Genomic DNA, 21,491 nt, shown 5'->3' on the forward strand with positions numbered 1-21,491 from the left:
AACATTTACATAGTAAAAAAAACTTGGAGGATCGTGGTGTGCATTGAATTAAAGTTATTTCATTTGTTCTTAATTTTGGTTGACAAGTTGCTGGAAACATTGGTAGAGGGCCCTTATTTTCAGGACCAGGAGAAGTATACAAAAGACTCAAAATGTCTCAGCTGTGAAGTGTTCCATCAAGCACTTTCCGTCAGGTTGGCCGGGGAGGGTCCCTGCTTCTCTGATCATAAGTAGATTCTTTTCAGTCTTCATCACCCTCTGCCTTTCTTTTCTGGTTCTGTAAGGAGTGGAGTCTCTTCAGATGTGCTACCCCCTGCACTGCCTCCTTTCTCTCCCCTGTTCATATTCAAAGCGTGTCTTACTGTGTTTGCACACCAACCCACCAACCCACACAGGGAGTCTGGGAGACCTCATCAGTAGACAGGAGTAGCTCCTGGCGGGATTGGAATTGGGCCGTCTTGAAAGAGAGACATATTTCTCACTTTTTTAGCACTATTTCAGTTTTTTTTTATTTTAAACAAGAAACAATTCATGCCTTGATTTAAAAACAACTTTGAAAAGGGGGACAGCAAAGGAGAGATTTTTGTGCAGGAGATTATCGTGACCATCATTAATTGGAAGGCAGTCATTTTTAATCTCTGGTTTCTGTTGTCTCTGCCACCCCGCTATCCTGTGAATGTGTTTACTTTGCTAGGATTCCTAATAGCTGGTTCTGTTGCGCAGTAGTTATTTCATAGTGGTGGTGCCTTATCTACTTCTGATTGGCTTCTTGTTGCTCTTTTAAGAGACGTGCTCATTTTTTATGACTGTTTTTCATGCCCTTTGATGATGAGTGGATTGACAGCAGGAAGGTCAAGCTGTATTACTTTCATTCACTGCTGTTGTGAAGGCTCCTTGAAAGAGAAAGATGGAGCCGAAATCAATATTAAATTTCAATACTGTGGACTTTTTTTTAGCATGTCTTTCTCCACACGGATATTTATGAGATAATCATAATTATAATATAAATTGTATTAATGTATCAGTTAATCTCTAGTTCATCTTAGCTGGGACTGTGGGGCTTTTGTTGCAAGTGATTCCGTTTCAAGGATGCTGAGTTTCTCTGCTTTGGGGCCAAGAATTGGATGGATCTCTTTCCTCCAGAACCTAAAAATCTAATTGATGAGAAGACCCAACCACGTGTAGAGTTAATTTCAGAAAGTAGTGGAAGGAGAGGCACTTTGGAGAGACCTGGGTGCTCTGGTGCAAGGAATGTCGCTTAGGGATCCACCTCTCCCGGCCGCAGGGTCCTCATAGGCAAACTGCAGCAGGGGATACCCGCCTGCAGATTGATGTGGGGAGTAAATGAGGTGGTTAAGGCTCCGTGGCTCACACATGGGGATGCTCCGACGGTAGTTACGGCTGGTGGCAGCAGATGAAAAGTAGGTTCTAGAAGGACAGCCTGCTGGGGCAGACAGGCTAAGAGTCAGGGAATGAGGTCTGGCACCCCCTGTGGGCTCTGCCCCTGGCTGTGTCACCTTGGTGGCCTACAGTTTCTGGCCCCAAGCATACCCCCCGTCCCTTCTGGAAGATGAAGGGCTCAGACAAGGTGTTCTTTGAATGACCCACAGTTTAAACTTCTGAAGGTCAGCAGGAGAGATACCCTCAGTTCAGGTCCAGTGATCCACTGGAGCTTCATGAAAAGGTGCCGGGATTTATTTCCACAGGAAGAAGGAAGGCACTTGGGGGTGGGTGTCCCGTCGTCCTGACCTCCAGGCCTAAGTCCCTCAGTGGTGTGGTTCCTTGGAGGGGCCTCCAAAGGCAGTGTCGCAACTACTGCAGCATTTTAAGGGAGTTCATTATCAGTATTTTCCCCCACTGGGTGTGTTCTGGCTGGATGTAGAGACTGATACCTGGATTGGGCTTCAGAAGTGATACTCAGGCTGTAAGTGGAAGCCTTTTTTCTTTTATAATGCACTTTCAAAGTAGTTTTCTGCCGTAAATCCTCCAAATGCCAGCCCAGCATTCACTGAGGGAGAGCCGGCCCCACAGCAAGCCCTTTGTCAGACAGTCTGCTTCTGTCTCTGCAGGTGGAGATGCTCACCTCCCAGGTGCCTGTGAGGACTGAGGGCATGCACATGGGACAGGGAGTGGGAGGGATGCAGGCCCGCTCTCCCCCCACCTCGGGAGAGTTATCCTCAGAAACGAGCATCCTCAGAAACGGACAAATAACCCATCTGCAGTCTGAACTTAAGGAAATCCTAAGGCAGTGTGGAGTGATTTTATGTTTTAATTTTTTTCCTTTTAAGCTCTTGGTCCTTGGGTGGTATTTGTAAATGTGCTGTTGTGGCTCAGCAGGTTAAGGCGCCAACCTTGTCTCTATGAGGACACAGGTTCGATCCCTGGCCTCACTCAGTGGGGTTAAGGATCCGGCATTGCTGCAGGCTGCAGTGCAGGTAACAGATGTGGCTTGGATTCAAGCCCTGGCCTGGGAACATCCGTGAGCCGCAGGAGTGGCCCTAAAGAGAAGACGAATCTGCTAAATGAAATATGGTTACTATTTACATTAATTGTGACCGACCAATAGTGATTAGGTTATAAGAGTTGCATGTGGAAGGAACTTTATGTTCACCCATTGTTCTTCCTGATGTGACTGATTTTCTGCTCTTTTCCTAAACTGAAGGTAAAAATGCTTTTCAAGTGCCCTTAGATTCTTTTTGGGATATAAATATTCAGATGAGAAAGTCCTAGTTATCCTTGGCAAAGCCAGTTGTGATGTTCTGTCTCACTGAACCTTCCGGTGTCCCACACTCCTCTCTTCCTCTTCCAGCTGGATTATGGGGACTTGAGGGTGGAACTGTTCCTTGGCTCCTCTGATGATGATTGGGTTAGTGCAAAGCACTCAACAGGCTCAAAGAGCTCAGGTTTGTAGCCTGAAAAGCTTAATGATGCAAATTCTAAGCTGCAGTTCATCAGGTGTGGATCAAAGGCAATTTTCATGGCTTCTCTAGTTGAAACCTGACTTAATACAGTTCAATTCCCTCCTGCCCTCAGAGAAAGTCAATACTTCGAGGTTCTTCCTTTCCGGGTTAGATAATACAGTTTCAGTTCAGCCATCGATTCCTCATAGCGCTATCATAATGCTCTCCGGTGTCGCCCTGCAGGCCAAACAGTGACGTTCTTGAAATGGAGTCAGAATCTCTGCAGAGGGTTGTGAGGACAAAAAGTGAGAAACACATGTTTGTGGGAAAGTGGGTGTGTTCCAGGAAAGGGCCGAGAGTGATGGTGATTCAGTCTGTGCTTTGTTTAGGGAGCCTCGCCTTCCCCAGGTCACTGCAACCTTGTGAAAGGGTGAAAAAGAGTCTCTTGGCTGTGAGGGGGCGTTTATGTTAATATGAAATATAAAGAAAGAAATGAGGAAATACAAGCAATTGTGCTAATCATTATATAAAGTAATTATTCAAATCCCATAAATACTACTAATCTTACAGTCTTTAGTGCTAGTACTTCATGTAGCCCTCTTTGATTCCATCTTAATGAGGGGATTGAGGACAAGATCATCTTGTTGGAAGAACCTGATGTCTGTTGCATTTTGACTTGTTTGGTGATTTGAGTGGTTGGAGGTTTAAGGGCCCGTATTTAATAATTAGTATTCACATGTGTGTTCATCCTACTGCATTCCCATATTTTATTTTTTTTTTTAGTAATGGAATGATGAACTTTTTTTTCTCCTTTCTGATTATAAAAGTTATACATACTCATTTTAGAAAGTAGATAATATAGACAAATACCAAAAAGGAAAAAATACCCAGAAATTATTCATACTATAGCTATCTAAAGACAAGCATTATAAATCCTTTGGCTTGTTAACATACTTATATGTGACTTTTTTAAAAACACAGCTAAATTTATCATATATATACAATTTTGTTTGTATCCTGAATTCTTCTAAAATTGAGTCTATTTGTTCCCAGTTACATTTGGTAGGATGCACAGTATAAAAAATTTTTTAGGAGTTCCTGTCATGTCTCAGTGGTTAGCTAACCCAACTAGCATCCATGAGGACTCAGGTTTGATCCCTGGCCTCGCTCAGTGGGTTAAAGAGCCAGCATTGCCGTGAGCTGTGATACAGGTCGCAGAAGGGACTCAGATCCCGAGTCACTGAGGCTCTGGTGTAGGCCAGCGGCTACAGTTGCGATTGGACCCCTAGCCTGGGAACTTCCATATGCCAACAGGTGCAGCCCTAAAAAGACAAAAAGACCAAAAAAAAAAAAAAATGTTGTTTAGGGAGCCTCGCCTTCCCCAGGTCACTGCAACCTTGTAAAAGGGTGAAATGTTTTGTTTTTTTTTGTTTTTTTGTTTTTTTAAACAGACTATGGTGAAATCAGTTAAGAAATATCTTAGTTTAATAGTATTGAGTTTTGTTGACGCTGTTTGTTTTCAGGGTTTTTTTTTTTTTTCTTTTGGACTGCAGAGTTCATGGAACCTTAATATACTGACAGATATTATCATGTCCTAATGGAGGTGATATACAGTATATGCCTTATTACCTAGTTATGGAACCCTTTCTTATGAATTAATAACTTGAAGAATTTGAAGCACAATGTGAGGAGGGTTGACAAGCCTTTCCGCTTGCATAGTAGACATTTATCCCCTTTGGTATTCAGCTGATCAATACTAGATCACAGTTTGCAGGATTTTTTTTTTTTTTTTTTTGCTTTTTAGGGCCGCACCCGCAGCATATGGAGGTGTCCAGGCTAGGGGTCTAATTAGAGCTACAGGGGCCGGCCACAGCCACAGCAGTGCCAAATATAAGCTGCATCTGCAACCTACACCACAGCTCACGACAACGCCAGATCCTTAACCCACTGAGTGAGGCCAGGGATCAAATGCAAAACCTCATGGTTCCTAGTTGGATTCGTTTCGTCTGTGCCATGATGAAAACTCCCAGTTTGCAGGATTGATGAATAACTTTGGAATGGATTTTAAATCTATAATACCGTACAAATCAGTATTTTTCAAACACACGTTGGTTTCATGGTCTAGCCTGCTCTCTTGATACCCTGGTTGTTCGGCATGGAAACTCCATGCTCCTGATGCGATGATGAGCCCGATTCCTTTTCCTTGAAAGGAAAGTGTTCATTTACTGCACCTCAGACACTTGTACTGTTGTTCCTCCAGTAATTCTGGTTCACTAATACCTCTCCACTTACTACTTTCCCCCCTAGTTTTAACCCGTTACCTCCTACTCGGTATTCCCTTACCAGCTCCTCAGACCTAGCTCATTGGCATTATATTAATTGCTTATGGCCTAAGTTTTGTCGCATTTAAATATGACATAAATGTTGACATTTATTTCTATCTCCAAACTCAAATGTCACTTGTCCTGCTACATGTGTTTTGTGTCCATAACTTCTTTGTTCACTTTGGTAATTCCAGGGCAAGTTATTAGAATCTATTTGGTGACCATTGGTGCTTTTTTAGATAGTGAACATTTGAAGAGCAGGAACTAGATTTATCAACTCCTCTCTTCCCAGTCCTTCCTGCTTTTTGTTGAAGGGACAGAAAGGAAATGAAAGAAGGGGGAAATTCCAGTCTAAAAAGTTATGCGCTGATTCATAAAGCTTAAATTATCCAGGACATTGCAAGGAGATGTTTGTATGTGTTTCAAGGCTAACTTGTAAGAATGAGATGTCTCTTCTGAGATGTTACTTTTATGTAATGTGAGTGAAATTCGGGAAAACCAAAAGGGAGTGTAAAGAAAATTGTTGGCCTTATTTGGTTATTTTAGCTAATCTAATGTTCAGGCACTGTGAAACAATATTTCTGTTTTAAAATAAAGTTTCCTATTGCATTTGAAAGCAGGAATATTTATGGGCATTTTAAATCTGTGTATGCAATTTCATAAATTATTTACATTGATACTTTCATAAATACTTTTATTGTATATCTCTGGGATCTTGAGGCATTTGCTCAGAAACATTGAAGGTTGGCCCTGAATTGAAAGCTTTACCAGTTAAGGACTCTTAACAGCATTCCATTTGGAATATGGAAGTATTTGATGAGGAATACTACATCTTTTTAATGAATGTATTATATCGTGTTGTAAATTATTTCAAGGCAGGAACTGTAAGTTGTGTTGGTTTTCTGTTTTTTTTGTTTTCTTTCCTTCCCACATCTTCTTGTATAACCTTTAAACTATTCTTTATGCCCTTGACACAAAGAAAGTTTCCCATGTTGTTCCTTTCATTTTGTTCCTTCAATTATTTATTGTTCTCACTTTCTTATCACACATTTGTGTCTTGGAAAAACATTTATTTTCCCATTTTCTTCTGTTAGTTAATGCATTGTTGAAAACAGATAAATAAGGAAGATGTGAAATGAGCACTTGCGTATATTTTATCTGGAGTTTACAGGAGAGGGACCTACGAAGACATTTGGAGGTAACTGCACAAAGATGATAGTTAAAGCTGCAGGTACCAATGATATCACCAGACAGTACTGGCTCCCATGCAGATGTCACCCCCAGTGATTTCACTCTCCTGTCTTCGTTGGGTCACACAGGCAACTGTGATCCAACCACATCCACATGCTGCTATCCAGAGTAGTGTTTTTATTCCAGGGCACCCATGCCTACCATCTCATCCCAATGCATTCAGTGCTCAAATGCCTCCTAGTACTAGCACCCTTTCCAGCCCTTTCCAACGCTATGAAGACTGGTAAGAGAAGTACGCCATGGATGCCCCCCTGGGAACACTGGCTTTTGCATGGAGCCCACCTTTGATCCTGAGGAGTGAGCCAAAAGGAAGGCAGCAGAAATTGAGGAAGAATGTGTTTATCATGAAGATCTAGAGAAAACAGAGTTTCCAGAGGGAGGAAGGAGTCAAGAGTGTTGAATGTGTCAATGAGCCAGAATGACTGGGACGGTTCTTACACCTGTAGCTTCCCTTGGAAACAGGGACGGTTTCTCCAAACACCCCTATCAGCAAGTGTGTGGTCGCTATCAGGAGAGAATGCGGGAAGGCTGGGGGTGGTTTAGAGGAGAGGAGGAAGCACTTCATCTGAAAGAATGATGTTAGTGGGAAAGGGTGGTAGGTTAAGTGGTGATAGACCTCAAATGGTGGAAAGACTTTCAACTAGTAGGCCTTGAGCCCATCGTCTCCTTTTCTGATGCAGTTTCTAGGAGCTCACTGAACTTAACAGTGGGATTGGTGTTCTAGCTAAATGAGTCTACCAGAGACCCAAATAGCAAGTACTTAGAGCTATAAAATTAAACATATAACAAAGACATTTCTTAAATAGTTTACTCTTTCAACAGATGGAGGTAACATTCTATAAATTAGTATTGCTCTTCTATTTAATTCTTTTCACCATATTAAATAATGCTTAGGCAGATTTGCTGATAATTAAGAGAATAGCTAATAATTGTCAGCATATGTTTGCTATTTCCATCAACCCCAAGGAATAGATTTTAGGTGCTATTGATGTACCATGATATTACACACATGGATGGTATTAACCAACACTTGAATAAATGCAAAGCATATATATTTCTATAGATGCTAGTCCTTGTTCAAAGTTAATATTGCACACGAAGGGGTTTGATGCTGTAAATAAGGATGGGGAAAAAAAGAAAGGAGAAGAGAGAGAAAGGGGGAAAAAAAGGGAGAGAGAAAAGGGGGAAAAAAAAGGTCGTCATGACAGAAAAGAAAAAAAATCTGTTATTTAACTTAGTTATTCATTTTGAACCTCCTCAGTGTTTACAGGTCATTAAACTATGGGCCCTCTCTCCCCTATGTGCCCATCTATATTGTGAAATTAAAAGAAAACATTGCATTGTTGTTATAAACAAGATGTAAAAGGAGTCTTGGCATTTCTTTTACAATACTGAGAAATATAATTATCTCTGTATAGGATTTTTTAAAATCCATTAAAAAAACACAGGAAGCATATGAGATGGTTCTGTCATAGTGACGACCAAGAGTGGGCATTTCCAAGTCAGTGCTATTTTACTGTATTTTAGTGCTGGCTTTCGGCTTCCTCCCACAGTGGATATAACTTCTCATATCCTAAAAAAGACAATCCTGCAGTAAACTATCTTCTAAGGGAAGCAGAATGTGGCAAGGATGAATTTTTACCCTGGTGGGATTGGCGCCTTGGCCTTTTAGAGAATGTCAGTTCTGGGAATGGGGGGGTGATTTATTTGGATTTCTGTGAACTTGTGGGAAACACTGAAAACATCTGATTTTCATAGGAATCTATTTAGAATTATTTTTTAGGTAAGTGTATTATTTCTTTAAAAGATATTTCACTGAAATAAACAGCTTCTTTCCTCCCTGGTTACAAAATAGCTCATAAATTATGGTTTGGGGTTGTCAGAAGTTTTGTTTTTTTTGTTTGTTTTTGTTTTTTTTTCAACTGGGCTGGTGTTTACTTTGCATTTTGGTTCAGTTGCCCAGTTTTCCTTCCATTTTATAAGGAGCACGTCTTGCTCCGTGGCTGTGGCCACATGGGCTGCCTTCAGATGCAACAGTTAGCACATTATTCCACTTGAAGGTTTACAGTTCAAGAGGAGCACGGGCAGTTCCCAAATGTACAGGGAATCCTAGCCATCTGACTGTGGAAGTATCTGGAAAGCTCCAAAGCCAGGTTTAATTGGATAGTGGTGCAAATCCCTTACCCCCTTCACAAAAGATGGTGAAGAGGAGAGAGGGAAGACAGTTGGCTTTTTCTGTGCCCGGCTGCCCAGACCGGCCCATGGGAGCCCAGCTGGAGCTCGGCTGGCCCTGTGTTCTGCAAGCAGCCAGCATTTCTGAAACACCCCTAAATGTTCCAGCCTTTAAATAGCAGCGAGTCTTCTAAAATGACGCTGCGTACCGCAGGAGAAATTAAAGCGGCTGCCTGGGAGGCAGGAAGCCGACTAGCGAAATGCTTAATTATCCTGGAAGTAAGTGCTTGTTGCCGGGGAGCGCAGAGCAGCGCGCGCGGGTCGGCCTGGGTGTCAGCTGTGATTTGTAGACAATGCGGCCCCGGCAGCGCGGTGCTGGTTCAGCAGCATCTTTCCAAACATGCATTTGGCAGGAATTTAAAGGCCACCTCTTGTGTAATTTGTGGAGCCTTGGAAAAGGGTCCTCTGCCTTTATTTTCAGGATGTACGCAACCTTGCAGGATTTTGTGCTCAGAATTTGTGCCTCTTGCCTCCTGATTGATGTGCTCATGAGGAAGTTGGTTTTCTTCGCCCATCACCTGGATGTTAGCAGTTCTCTGTCATCTGTTGGGGGATATGAAGAGGTCTGTCCACGGCAGCATTTGGTTTCTGCTATCTTCGTAAACTAACGCCGAAGGGTGGGGTGGGTTGCAGTGCGTAAGGAAATGCAGGCATTTTGCTAATTAGTGAAATGTTTCTAGCTTTAAGGGTAGATGGAACTAAAGAGAGCTTGGGAAGAGGTGGTGGAAAAAATGCTGGATGCATTCTGAAATATTGCTCTTCGGGGTAAGTAATAAAGTAGAGAGAAATACAGAGGCATGCTAATGGGTAGAATGGCTCCGGGAAAACCCTGTTTATTTTCTCTCTATTGTATTTGCTCTTGCCAACTCTGTGAAGCCTTTATAAAGCAACAAAAAAACAAGTCTGGATTTTGAAATACAGAAGAGGTTAAAAAGTGAGCATTGCCACATATTCAGTAACATAATTTTTCATTTTCTTAGTCTTGTTTAAAAAGCAGTTATGCCTTGAACTTCTGGTCAGCACCGTGGTTCATGATATTCCACATGATTAGAGGTCATTGGAGTCTGTACGTGGGCTGCACTTGGGCTCAGAGCTTTAGTGTCTTGGAGCTGGAGCAAGATCCCTCACCCCCCTCCTAGTGATATGAAACAGTTCAATTAAGCTGAAGTATGAATAGCCTTTTAAAAATATATAATTTAAATGATGGATAGTATGAAATCACTTTCTTCCTTTCTTTTAAACCTGCTTTACTAAAAATACGGGTTGTGAACCATGAGCCGCAATCCATTAGTGAGTCTTTTGTCTGGTTTTGGCAGTTGCATGTTTATTTTTAGATGTATTTATCAAATGCTAATTCCAGTTGTCCTTCTCTCTTTTAGAGAATGCATGGGATTATGACAATCACAGCCTCACAGTGATGCAAGTTCCATTCAGTTTTCTCTGAAAGAAATCCATCCTTCAAAGTGAAGCAAAGGAATTCTTGTGGATTATAATGTTTTGAAGATTTGGATTTCTGGAGGTTTGAAAAATAAGGCATCGTGTAACTTTTTACATGAAAAAGATTAAGAGCTCATGCAACTGCTGTATTTTCTGGAAGCCATTCTCCAAAAGGGAAGTGCACATTTAAAACTTCGATATGATGGTCCTTTCTGCAGGGATTTAAGTCTGATTGCTTTTGCATCATGACCAGCTTGAAACGGTCACAGACGGAGAGACCGGTTGCCACTGAAAGGGCATCTGTTGTGGGCACAGATGGCACCCCCAAAGTCCACACGGATGACTTCTACATGCGCCGCTTCCGGTCCCAAAACGGCAGCTTAGGGTCATCGGTCATGGCTCCCGTAGGGCCCCCCCGAAGCGAGGGTTCTCACCATATAACTTCGACCCCGGGAGTCCCAAAGATGGGGGTTCGGGCACGGATTGCGGATTGGCCCCCGAGAAAGGAAAATGTCAAAGAATCGAGCCGTTCAAGCCAGGAAATAGAAACCTCAAGTTGCCTTGAGAGCCTGTCCTCCAAAAGCAGTCCTGTGAGTCAGGGAAGTTCTGTAAGCCTCAATTCCAGTGACTCAGCCATGTTAAAGAGCATACAGAACACGCTGAAAAACAAGACAAGACCGTCGGAGAACATGGACTCCCGATTCCTCATGCCCGAGGCCTACCCCAGCTCCCCCAGGAAGGCTCTGCGCAGGATCCGGCAGCGGAGCAACAGCGACATCACCATAAGTGAACTTGACGTGGACAGCTTCGACGAATGTATCTCGCCCACCTACAAGCCTGGGCCGTCCCTGCACAGGGAATATGGTAGCACATCCTCAATCGATAAGCAGGGAACGTCCGGAGAAAGCTTCTTCGACTTACTAAAGGGCTACAAAGACGACAAGTCTGACCGAGGTCCCACTCCGACCAAGCTCAGTGACTTTCTCATCGCCGGTGGGGGCAAGGGTTCTGGTTTCTCCTTGGATGTCATAGACGGGCCCATCTCTCAGAGAGAGAATCTCAGGCTATTTAAGGAAAGGGAAAAACCACTCAAGCGACGTTCCAAGTCTGAAACCGGGGACTCGTCCATTTTTCGAAAGCTACGCAATGCCAAAGGTGAAGAACTTGGGAAATCGTCCGACCTTGAAGATAACCGGTCGGAAGACTCTGTCAGGCCCTGGACGTGTCCAAAGTGCTTTGCCCACTACGATGTCCAGAGTATATTATTTGACTTGAACGAAGCAATTATGAACAGGCACAATGTAATTAAGAGGAGAAACACAACCACGGGGGCTTCAGCAGCTGCTGTGGCATCCTTAGTCTCGGGGCCTTTGTCCCACTCGGCCAGTTTTAGCTCCCCGATGGGCAGCACAGAGGACCTGAATTCCAAAGGGAGCCTCAGCATGGACCAGGGAGACGACAAGAGCAATGAGCTTGTAATGAGCTGTCCGTATTTTCGGAATGAGATAGGTGGCGAAGGGGAAAGGAAAATCAGCCTGTCCAAATCAAATTCTGGGTCGTTCAGTGGATGTGAAAGTGCCTCCTTTGAGTCTACACTCAGCTCCCATTGCACAAATGCAGGCGTGGCAGTCCTGGAAGTGCCCAAGGAGAACTTGGTGCTGCATCTGGATCGAGTGAAAAGATACATCGTGGAGCACGTGGATCTCGGCGCATACTATTACAGGAAGTTTTTCTACCAGAAGGGTGAGTAGAGTTCTTTTATTATTTTAATTTTCTTTCGCCATGCTTTCTGAAAAAGAATACTGTTTATCGGGGTGTTTAAGCAGTGTGACATAAGATTTACATGAATGCCTTCTTGGTGGCAAAATAGGTAAATAGTTATTGGCTGCAGTGTATTTCCTTTTGCTTTTTTTTTTTTTTTTTAGTTACTTCCTCCTTTCATATATATATTAAATGTCTTGTCCATGAACTAGTAATGGTTTTTTAAAATAAAAAAACCCTTGATGTTAGTAGTTGAAGTTGTCATATTTGGGTAGAAGACTTTCTGTGTCATCTTTGGGGATACATGTCATATAAAGTTGAAAATATTTTACATATAGCTTTTTTAAAGGTTACAAAAGCAATCTGAATGCTGCCCTTCACTTATTTAGCACTTTTGCAGTTAGTATGGGACCATTTCTTTTCTGCTTCAGTGGTCTCATCAGTAAATGAGAATTATAATACATTTCTACTCATGTCACAGGAATTTTAGTGAGAACTAATTATATGAGTTGACAAAACTCTCAGAGCCAGGAATCAAACCTAGGTCTTCCAGATTTGAGTGTAAAAAACACTTGACTGAAAGAATCTTTATCCTGTTGGTGATTTCCTTTCTGGTCTTTTTTAGGGGAGGAAATACATGCCTGTATTGTTGGATTTTAAATTATCTACACTTTATCAGTCTTCTAAGAAGACTGATTTGTTGAAAAGCAATATAAATGAACTCCTAAGAGCTTTCTAATCGTGTTTTTGAGCAGCATCGTTAATTGAGGCATGAGTTTAAGTCATGCAGGTACCTGAGCTAGGAAACAGGATGCTCGGGAGGAAGGACCCCACACCTGTGCTCCGTTAGCTAGCCCAGTCCCCTCTGCATTGAGCGCCCCCTGGATACAAACTACTAGAGCAGTGTTTTGATTTCCCATCTACTCTTTGGGGGTTTTGAATCTTGATGAGTTTATTCTTCCAAATGACATTTCATTTCTCTTACTTGATTCTAGTACTCCAGCTTTATGACAGTGCACTTCAGGAAAAAAAAAAAAAAAACTGTTGATAAGGTTATCACATGATAGACTCCATTCTAGAGGATTTATTGGTTGAAGAATCTTGTTGCTAAGTATTCATGTCTCTTAACTATCTATAGCATAAGTCCTAGAATCAATATGATAGTGAAAATTCCAATTTCACTTGTAAGCAATCTTCATTTTCTCAGAAATCTAGAAATTAGAAATTACTAGATTTTAGAAATTACTTGTGTCTTATTCTGTCCTTGAGGCTCCAGGGCGTCTTGACCTTGTCATCTTGGCACTTGGGGCCAGATGATTCTTTGGGGATGAGGGGTGTCCTGTGTATTGAAGGAATGTAGGATATAGGACGTGAGGCAGCATCCAGGGTCTTCGATGCCAGTGGGTGCCCCCGGTTGTGATGAAGTAAAATGTCTCCACACCTTCCCAAGTGTCCTCTAGGAGGTAAAACTGCTCTTCGCTGAAAACCCCTGCTTTTCTATACGTGTGGCATTTTTCCACAGGCATCTGCGAGCTGTCAGTAGATGAGGCCATCTTCCTAAAGAACTGACACTTCAACAAAAGAGAGAACGTGTTAGTTCTCATATTATTTATGTAGCAGTAGGCTCTTTTCCTATCAGGCAGTGAAATCATAGTGATGAACACGCTGGGCTCATGTTGTGTACCAGGAACTTAGCATTTGATATGACATGCATTTCTCATTTCAACTTCTCCATGCCCACTGTGGTATAGGTATCATTATTGATGGCATTTTCCAGGTGAGAAAACTGGAGTGTTGGTGGCTGATTTAAGTGGTTGCCCTGTTGTGCAGCAAGTAATGTGGGAGCCAGAATTCCACTTTTGGGGTGTCTGACCAGAGTCATGTTCTTGACTTCTGTGCTCTGCTCTTACTATATTAGACTAAAAAGAAGGAATATGTTTTTAATCTTTAAAAATGTGTTCATAGTATTTTGTCTTTCAAAAGTTAGGAATAAAAATGTGAACACTGGCGTTCCCGTCGTGGCGCAGTGGTTAACGAATCCGACTAGGAACCATGAGGTTGCGGGTTCGGTCCCTGCCCTTGCTCAGTGGGTTAACGATCCGGCGTTGCCATGAGCTGTGGTGTAGTTCGCAGACACGGCTCGGATCCCGAGTTGCTGTGGCTCTGGCGTAGGCCGCTGGCTACAGCTCCAATTCGACCCCTAGCCTGGGAACCTCCATATGCCGTGGGAACGGCCCAAGAAAAAGCAAAAACAAACAAACAAAAAAAACAAAACAAAAAAAAGTGAACACTCATATTCCAGAGTAATCCAGTTTAGATTGTAACACTTCATAAATTTAAGAACAAGTAATCCAAAATCGTTTCTAATTTGGACCTTAGAAAATACCATTTTTATCTGACATAATTGGAACTAATTAATTGAAAAAAATCATTACAACAGGGAATCTTTAAAACATACATACTCAAAGTATTTTACTTTCATTAAAGTATGTAATAATTAAAATCTATTTGCTAAACTCTTGTGAGGCTAAGGGCATTTCTTTGACAGTGATTCTACTATTTTGCATTTTACATTGTATTGAGAGTATAAATCATGAGAGCAAAAACATATTGATACTAGCAAAGCAACCTGAATCTTACAGATTCTTAGATTTCAGAATTTTTTCTTGTTTTTTATAGGTCTCCCCCACATCTAATCCAACAGCTTTCCCTTTTAATGACTTACTTTTATGAAGTGTTTCCAAAGCCTTCAGTTTAGTTTTTAATAGAAACAAGATTTATCTCTTGTACTCATATTCCATCAGCTTTCATAATATTTAATTAAATTTCATAATTACAATAACAAGTCAGCTGGCATAAGTAGGTTTGGGAAGACACAGCCGACTCTGTCAGCATGGAGTCCAGCCAGTGGGAGCAAGAAAGTGTGTGTGGCACTAGAGAGGGCCTGCTAGTTGCACTGGGCATTTATCCTTGTGGTTTACAGAGGGAACCCAGAGCAGTTAATCCAGGAAGCTGGTCCAGTGGAAGCCAGCTACAGAGAACATCTACTATGTTCTCTGAGGCCATACAGCTTAGAATTTTCAAATCAGGCAGGTCATTTGTCACAATAAGATAAAATACAACAAATTATGGCTCTGAATAACATCATTTGAAATTAACTGAAATGAACCCTCAAAGTACAACTATGTATTAAAAAAATTATATGATATCTGTGCTTTTCATCATATATAGTTAGACAAGTAATTGTGTCTTATGATTTTTTTTTTCTTTTTGGCCACACCTGTGGCATGTAGATTTCCCAGGCCAAGGATTGAACCCTTGTCACTGCAGTGACCAGAGCCTCTGCAGTGACAATGCTGGATCTTTAATCTGCTGTGCCATAAAAGAACTTTTTTTTTTTTTTCTTTTGGCCATCTTATGATTTTTAGTATACCAATTTTCTTTATCAGAATTTGGAAGCAGGTCATCTTAAGAAAGGAGTGCATCGTGTCAGATGTAATGTATCTCCCAGCAGCAGGGTGTAGGGCTAACTGACCTGTTTATCACACCAGCTTCTTCACCACCAGGTGTTTTTCATTCTGCCACTTAATGAATTTCTGACTTAAATGCCTCTTAAGTCTCTGGGGGGAAAAATTCACTTTACTGAAGTGTATCTTCTACAGTTGACATACGTGTAAAATTCAAGTGTGTTTGGTGACACCACAGTTACTTTTTAGTATTACATTGTTTTAATGAACATCCTTATTTTGCAGATTTAGATTTTAGAGGATATTTGGCTCTATTGTATAAGCCCAGTCTGTTGCTGGAAAGATGCTGGCTCAGTAGAGGAATCTCACTGTTTATTATTTATGTATTATTTCTTCTTCTTCTTTCTGTTCCTTTCTCCTGCCCACTTCTCTTCGCTGTTTTGCTTGTGTGTGTGATGTTTCTGTTGAGACTCACCGAGGATTTAATGACATTGATACCATAGCCAACGTTTATCGTGTTACTGCTCTGTGCTTTATGCAGACCTCCTCACGTAATACTCATAGGGCCGTGAGGCAAAGTTGTCATTGTGATAAGTGTAAAGGACACAACCACATCTTTCCTAGAGAGGAACAAACTAGGCAGTAGGACAGCATTAAGATTGATTTGGTCATCTCCCTTTGGGTACATATGTATTTTTGTTGTTTAGTTTTCACTTAGGTAGTCACCAGCATTAAAGTTCCAGGACTGGGCTTTTTCAGTTTTGCACTGAGTGTGCAAGTGTCTGTGGCATGTCCTCCCTGAAATCCATTCGGAAGGATGCACTAATGGAAAAGGCAGGATCCGTAGGTTGCCTTGTCAGTGGTGTGTGTTGCTCCATTGATCAAACGTGTTGATAGGCTTATCTGCTGCCAGGCGGGGTGTCACTTTCAGAGTCAAGTTATTGAAGATCCTGTGATAAGGAAGGGCCTCTCCCTGCTGCCTAGTGGCCAGGAGCAACTGCCCTTATCTGGTCTGAAGTTCATCTAAGACGGTTTTCCCACCTCTGAAAGGAAGGAAGCCTAATGCCGGGCACCTGATTATTCTTCTGAAACTTTAAACCACCAGATTTGATGGTGTTTTTACTGTTCATCTTTCTCCTCCTACACTTCCACCTCTCCCCACCTCACCACATGTGCGTGTTTTTAGAATATATGCACTGAAGTTCATTTCTACTTGGAAGAGACAGCTTTAGTGCTCTGACATATTCTCAGGTTTTGTTATCAGGAGCTATTCTTCAAGTTCCAGTTTGTTCAATGAGCATCAGTAAGTACCTGTTGTAAGTTGTAGTGGATTATTGTGTGGTACATATAGAATATCAAAGAACAAACTGCACACAGCTAAACTTACTTGTAAAAAATCTGTGCTTATTTTGTTTGTTTAATTCTTCTGCAAGTATAGCAACATTAAGCTTGAGAAAAGTGCTGTGGTTTGCCTCGTAACTCAGAGTTCTTTAAGGATAGTTATTCTGCGCTTAGGTTTTTTTGGACAGTCATATTTCAGGTAAGTGATGAACTCCCGAGTCAGCAAGTCTGCTCCGCTAAACCATGTTATACTCTATGCTCTTGAACTTAACAGTTTATTTCTGCCAAAACTAATACAAAAAAAGTTTATACGTGTGTGATAACTTACTGCTTTAATGCCCTTGTCTCTTACTTTTTACTGAGAGCACATAAACTGTGCTGAAGTTGTTTGAAGGCTGCGCTGTAGTTATTTAACCCTTTTCGGGGAGAGCCAGGCACTAAATAACTTCTTGAGAGACTCACCTAGGAATGTATTGCTGCTCAGAGCTTCCCGTGGCAACGAGCTGTCAGGTAGGAAGGTTTGCACGTCTGCTTTTTTGCAAAGAAGCATCCTCTCCTTTCTTCCCAGTGCGTCACTGATTGAGCTCTGATCTGTGGGGTGTTCAGGATTTCACGTTTCCTGAGCCAGCTCGGTTCAAAGGTTTGTGAAAGTTGGTGAAAAGCACATGTGCCTCAACTCCTCCTCTTTATGTTTTGTTTTTAAGATCAAGCTAGACCGCCAGAAGGCACATTTGTTCAACCACTTGACTTTATTCAGGGTCATCTTGTAAAGATCCAATCATATAAAAACAGGATGTTCTCTTGCAATAAAACTGGTGATGAAGACAATGCCCATTTTATCATTCTTTAGCCCATTATTTTTAAATTTTATTGACATATAGTTGATTTGCAATGTTGTGTTAATTTCTGCTCTATAGCACAGTGATTCAAATATGTATATTCTTTTCCATTATGGTTTACCACAGGATATTGAATATAGTTCTCTGTGCTAATTCTTCAGTCCTTTAGAAAGTTTTCTGTGCAGGAGTTCCCATTGTGGCTCAGCGGTAATGAACCCGACGAGTATCCATGAGGACGAGGGTTCAATCCCTCGTAGTTATTTAACCCTTTTCGGGGAGAGCCAGGCACTAAATAACTTCTTGAGAGACTCACCTAGGAATGTATTGCTAGTTGATTCGCTCAGTGGGTTAAGAATCTAGTGTTGCTCTGAGCTGTGGTGTAGGTTGGCAGCTGCAGCTCCAATTCAGCCCCTAACCTGGGAACTTCCATATGCCACAGGTGCTGCCCTAAAAAGACAAAAAAAAAAAAAAAAAAATTCTGTGTGAGACATTTATTTTAGAATTTAATGCCAGGAATTGTTTTCTGGTAGCTACCCAATGCCTGCCATACTGATGATGGTGTGTTTTATTTATTTGCTTGTTTTATTTGTTTATTTTACTGTATCTCCTGTTTTACCTCAACTCCCAGAAGCAAGTTTGATGCTCAAAACTATACAACCTCATTAATAACACATTTGCTTCTGCTTTTGTCTTTTATGTTCCTATTTCTTTTTCAGTAGCATGATTTACATAATTCCTTTATCATAAATGACCTCAAAAGATTCATTTTTCAATCCCTGGATTGGGAACTTACTATACTTGTTACAAGTGCAGCAAAAAAAAATAAATAAAAATGATAATAATAATAATTCTTTTTAGAAAATGTAATTAGTATACATTTATGTCCAAATAAAAGACCTCTATTCCCAGGCTTTCTCTCCAGTTTTAGCTGTATTTCTCACCAGCTATTACCGCTTCCACCCTGGAGGGTTATGTAGTTGGCAACTCAAAATTTGGGACACAAGTTTTGGCTTCTTCATTTTTCTCCCTAAGCAAGACAAGCCTCCCCCATCATTGCCCTCCTGCTGTAAATACCACCATTATTATCAGTCACTTGTATTGGAAGCACTGAAGCCTCTTTGATGCTTTTCTCTTCATTGTTCTCAACCTCCAATCAATTGGGAAGGCTGTTTGAGTCTACCTTTGAATTGCTGCTAAATTCCTGTTCTCTGTGTCCCCATCCCTGTTCTGTAACTTTGGGTCCTTATTGCTTCTTGTCCCAGGACTAGCAAGAGATGTCTTAGGGGCTCCATCTCTGGTCTGCCCTACTCAAAATCCCACCTCTTGTCTTTGCTGAATACAAACTAATCACCTAGCAACTTACCTTTTCCATGATTGTATTTATGATTTAATCATGTAACAAATACATTGTCAGTTGAGTCCTCTGAGAAGCAGGTGTTGAGCCAGTATAGGCATGCAAATGGTTTGTTAGGGACTTGGGGTTAATGCCTGTAAAAGAAGATGGGGGAGGAAGCAGAATTTAGCAGGGAAGGGCGTCAGTGCACAGTACAGGTCTGGCGCCATGAAAGTGAAAGGGAGAAAAAGCGAAAGTGGGCAAGGCCGGAGTCTCAGCCCACGGTGCACATCTGAAAAGTCTCAGCCAGCACCATAGAGCAAAAATGAGGGTTAGAGAGGTGCATTGTGGGCAGTAGCAGCTGAGCCCCGTCACTCCCAGCATGCTTGGTCCCTGGACAGGGGCTGCCCAGGAAGAGTGTGGGTAGGCTGGAAAACTGCAAAGGATCCCAAGGTGCTACAGCCAGAGACTTTCAGGCAATTGTATATCTTATGGCTGAATGAGTTGCAAGCCCCTTCTGGAAGGGAGATAGTAGCTGTTACACCTCTCTGACTGCCACGTATGCCTGAGAGCCTGGCTCAGGCTCGGCACAGGTTTGTGCCTTTGGAGTGAGAAATAAAATGGAGCTCCCTCATGGAACTTACATTCGGATGGAAGAAAATCAAACAAATCAAACAAAAGTACATGCATGCTCACTTGAAAATTTAAGGATGTAGAATTGAAGAAGGTGACCCCTCTCCTCATCCCAATAATTTGACTTGTAATCTTCTATGTCTTTTCTTACACACAAGTTTATTGTCTAGTATACTACTGCTGAGTACCCTTCATCTTGTTAAAGTAGTTTTAACAACTAACAACCTGCACTTTAATATGTTTTTTAGTCATTCATTACATAATGTTTATTAAGCATCTACTCTGTGCGGGCTACAGTGCTTTAAGGAGAACAAAAGCAGATAAACCTGTTGTCACAGTGCTTGCAGTCTGTCATTAGTGCTGTTAAGATACATAAGGAGCTCCTGAACATTAATTGTTTCTGATTTTTAAAAAATATTCTGCAAACTCTTTCACAGTTTCTTTGCTCTGTCTGGAACTTCATATTGATAGATGATGGAACCTTTGGTTTTTTCCTCCTTTTTTTTCTTTTGTAATTTCAATTTCTTTTTATTTTTGTTCTATATCAGTTTTATCTTCTGCATAAGGGATTGGTATGTAGCTCTTTCTGTTCTCGTATCTAGTCCTCTTACTTTATGTTAGTTTACCAATTGTAGTTTTCTTCCCCAGGAACTCATTATTTTTGTTTTCCTGTGGTTTTCATATCCTTAACTTTATATGCCCCACATTTCTCCAGTGGTACTAATTTAAAAAACTTTTTTCTAAGTTCTTTCCCTTGAATGATCTGTAGCTTCTGAGTTGCATTTTCTGTTTGTCTTGTTTTTTCTCTTCCATGCTCTTGGTTTTCCATAGCTATCCAGTCATCTTTGCCACGTTTCTCATCAAAGACCGAGGAGGATTGATATGGGCAGCAGGCTTCCTCTGGTGCACTGTGGGTTTCTTTCCCTAGCTGGCCCCTTCTTAACAGGGCAGGGGACTGAGGGATACCTTGGAAAAGTAGCGAGACTCCCTACCAGGGAGGTGTCCCTGGCAAGTGAGAGGGCATTGAACTGGGTGCTGCTTGGAAACCCACATGCATCCCTCTATGTGCTCCCATCCCAATGCATGCATCAGAGTGGGTTATTCCCCCTGCCTCTCCTAGCCTTCGAAGTCACCCTGTGTCCTGGTATCCGCCGCACACTTTCTATGACTCCTTGAAGGCAAGGACCATAGGTTAGGCAGACTCAGAAAATACTTCACGATTGAATGAATGGTACTGATGCAGGTATAACATTTATTGAGCTGAGGAGCCAGTGTGTCTTGGATTTAGAGCGTCAGGTGGTGGCAGGGAGAGACCTCTGTGTATATGACCTTGGGTTATACTCCAGACACTGGATAATATGTTGCAGTTCCTTTTCCTCTCTTTTCAGAAAATGAGACCACAGACAAGTCTGTGTGTGGTCATGGTGGCTTTGTGGAAATTAACCAAGACCACCAGTTGATCCCCTTAGACCCAAAACAGCATTATGGAGATTTCTGCTATTGTAAGCCTTATTAGACCCAAATGATGGACGCTAAAATCAGTAGATGATAGTTGGAAGAGTAGAAGCAGGATCTGCATAATCACAAAGTATCTTTCCGAAGATATTTGTAAACTACAAGGTGAAAGATAGTAATTTCACAGTGCAGAAACCTGCCACAGTGCCACCTTAATGGACTGAATCAAGGTCCCTATCACAGACTCCATGAAACGATGCACTGACCGAGGTTACAACATTTCTGTGATTCTCTTGCCAAAATGCATAACCTTAGTCCAGTCATGTGAAACCAGGCGACAAACATGAATTCAGTAGTAAATACTGTTCAAAGGTGTCACAATCGTGAAAGATTGTTACAGACAGAGGAACTATAGTAGATTTCAGGGGACTAAGGAGGAATAATAACAATTAATTGCAGGTTAGGATAATGAGTGAGATTTCAGAACAAAAAAGGGACATAAGTGGGAAAACTAGCAA

The 21,491-nt window shown here is 41.7% G+C and overlaps 1 protein-coding gene across 10 annotated transcripts in view; it reads left to right on the forward strand.

Annotated features, from left to right (window-relative positions):
- The window catches only part of SIPA1L1 (signal induced proliferation associated 1 like 1), a 380,227-nt gene that overhangs the window by 223,594 nt on the left and 135,142 nt on the right, over positions 1-21,491 (forward strand). For all 10 annotated transcript variants that reach the window (XM_047795415.1, XM_047795405.1, XM_047795408.1 and 7 more), the window contains one exon: positions 10,087-11,887. In XM_047795415.1, coding sequence (XP_047651371.1) covers positions 10,390-11,887 — 1,498 coding nt within the window. In that variant the 5' untranslated portion in view covers positions 10,087-10,389. The remainder of the gene's footprint in view (positions 1-10,086; positions 11,888-21,491) is intronic.

Source organism: Phacochoerus africanus, chromosome 9 (assembly GCF_016906955.1).
Source record: "Phacochoerus africanus isolate WHEZ1 chromosome 9, ROS_Pafr_v1, whole genome shotgun sequence".
Lineage (NCBI taxonomy): Eukaryota > Metazoa > Chordata > Mammalia > Artiodactyla > Suidae > Phacochoerus > Phacochoerus africanus.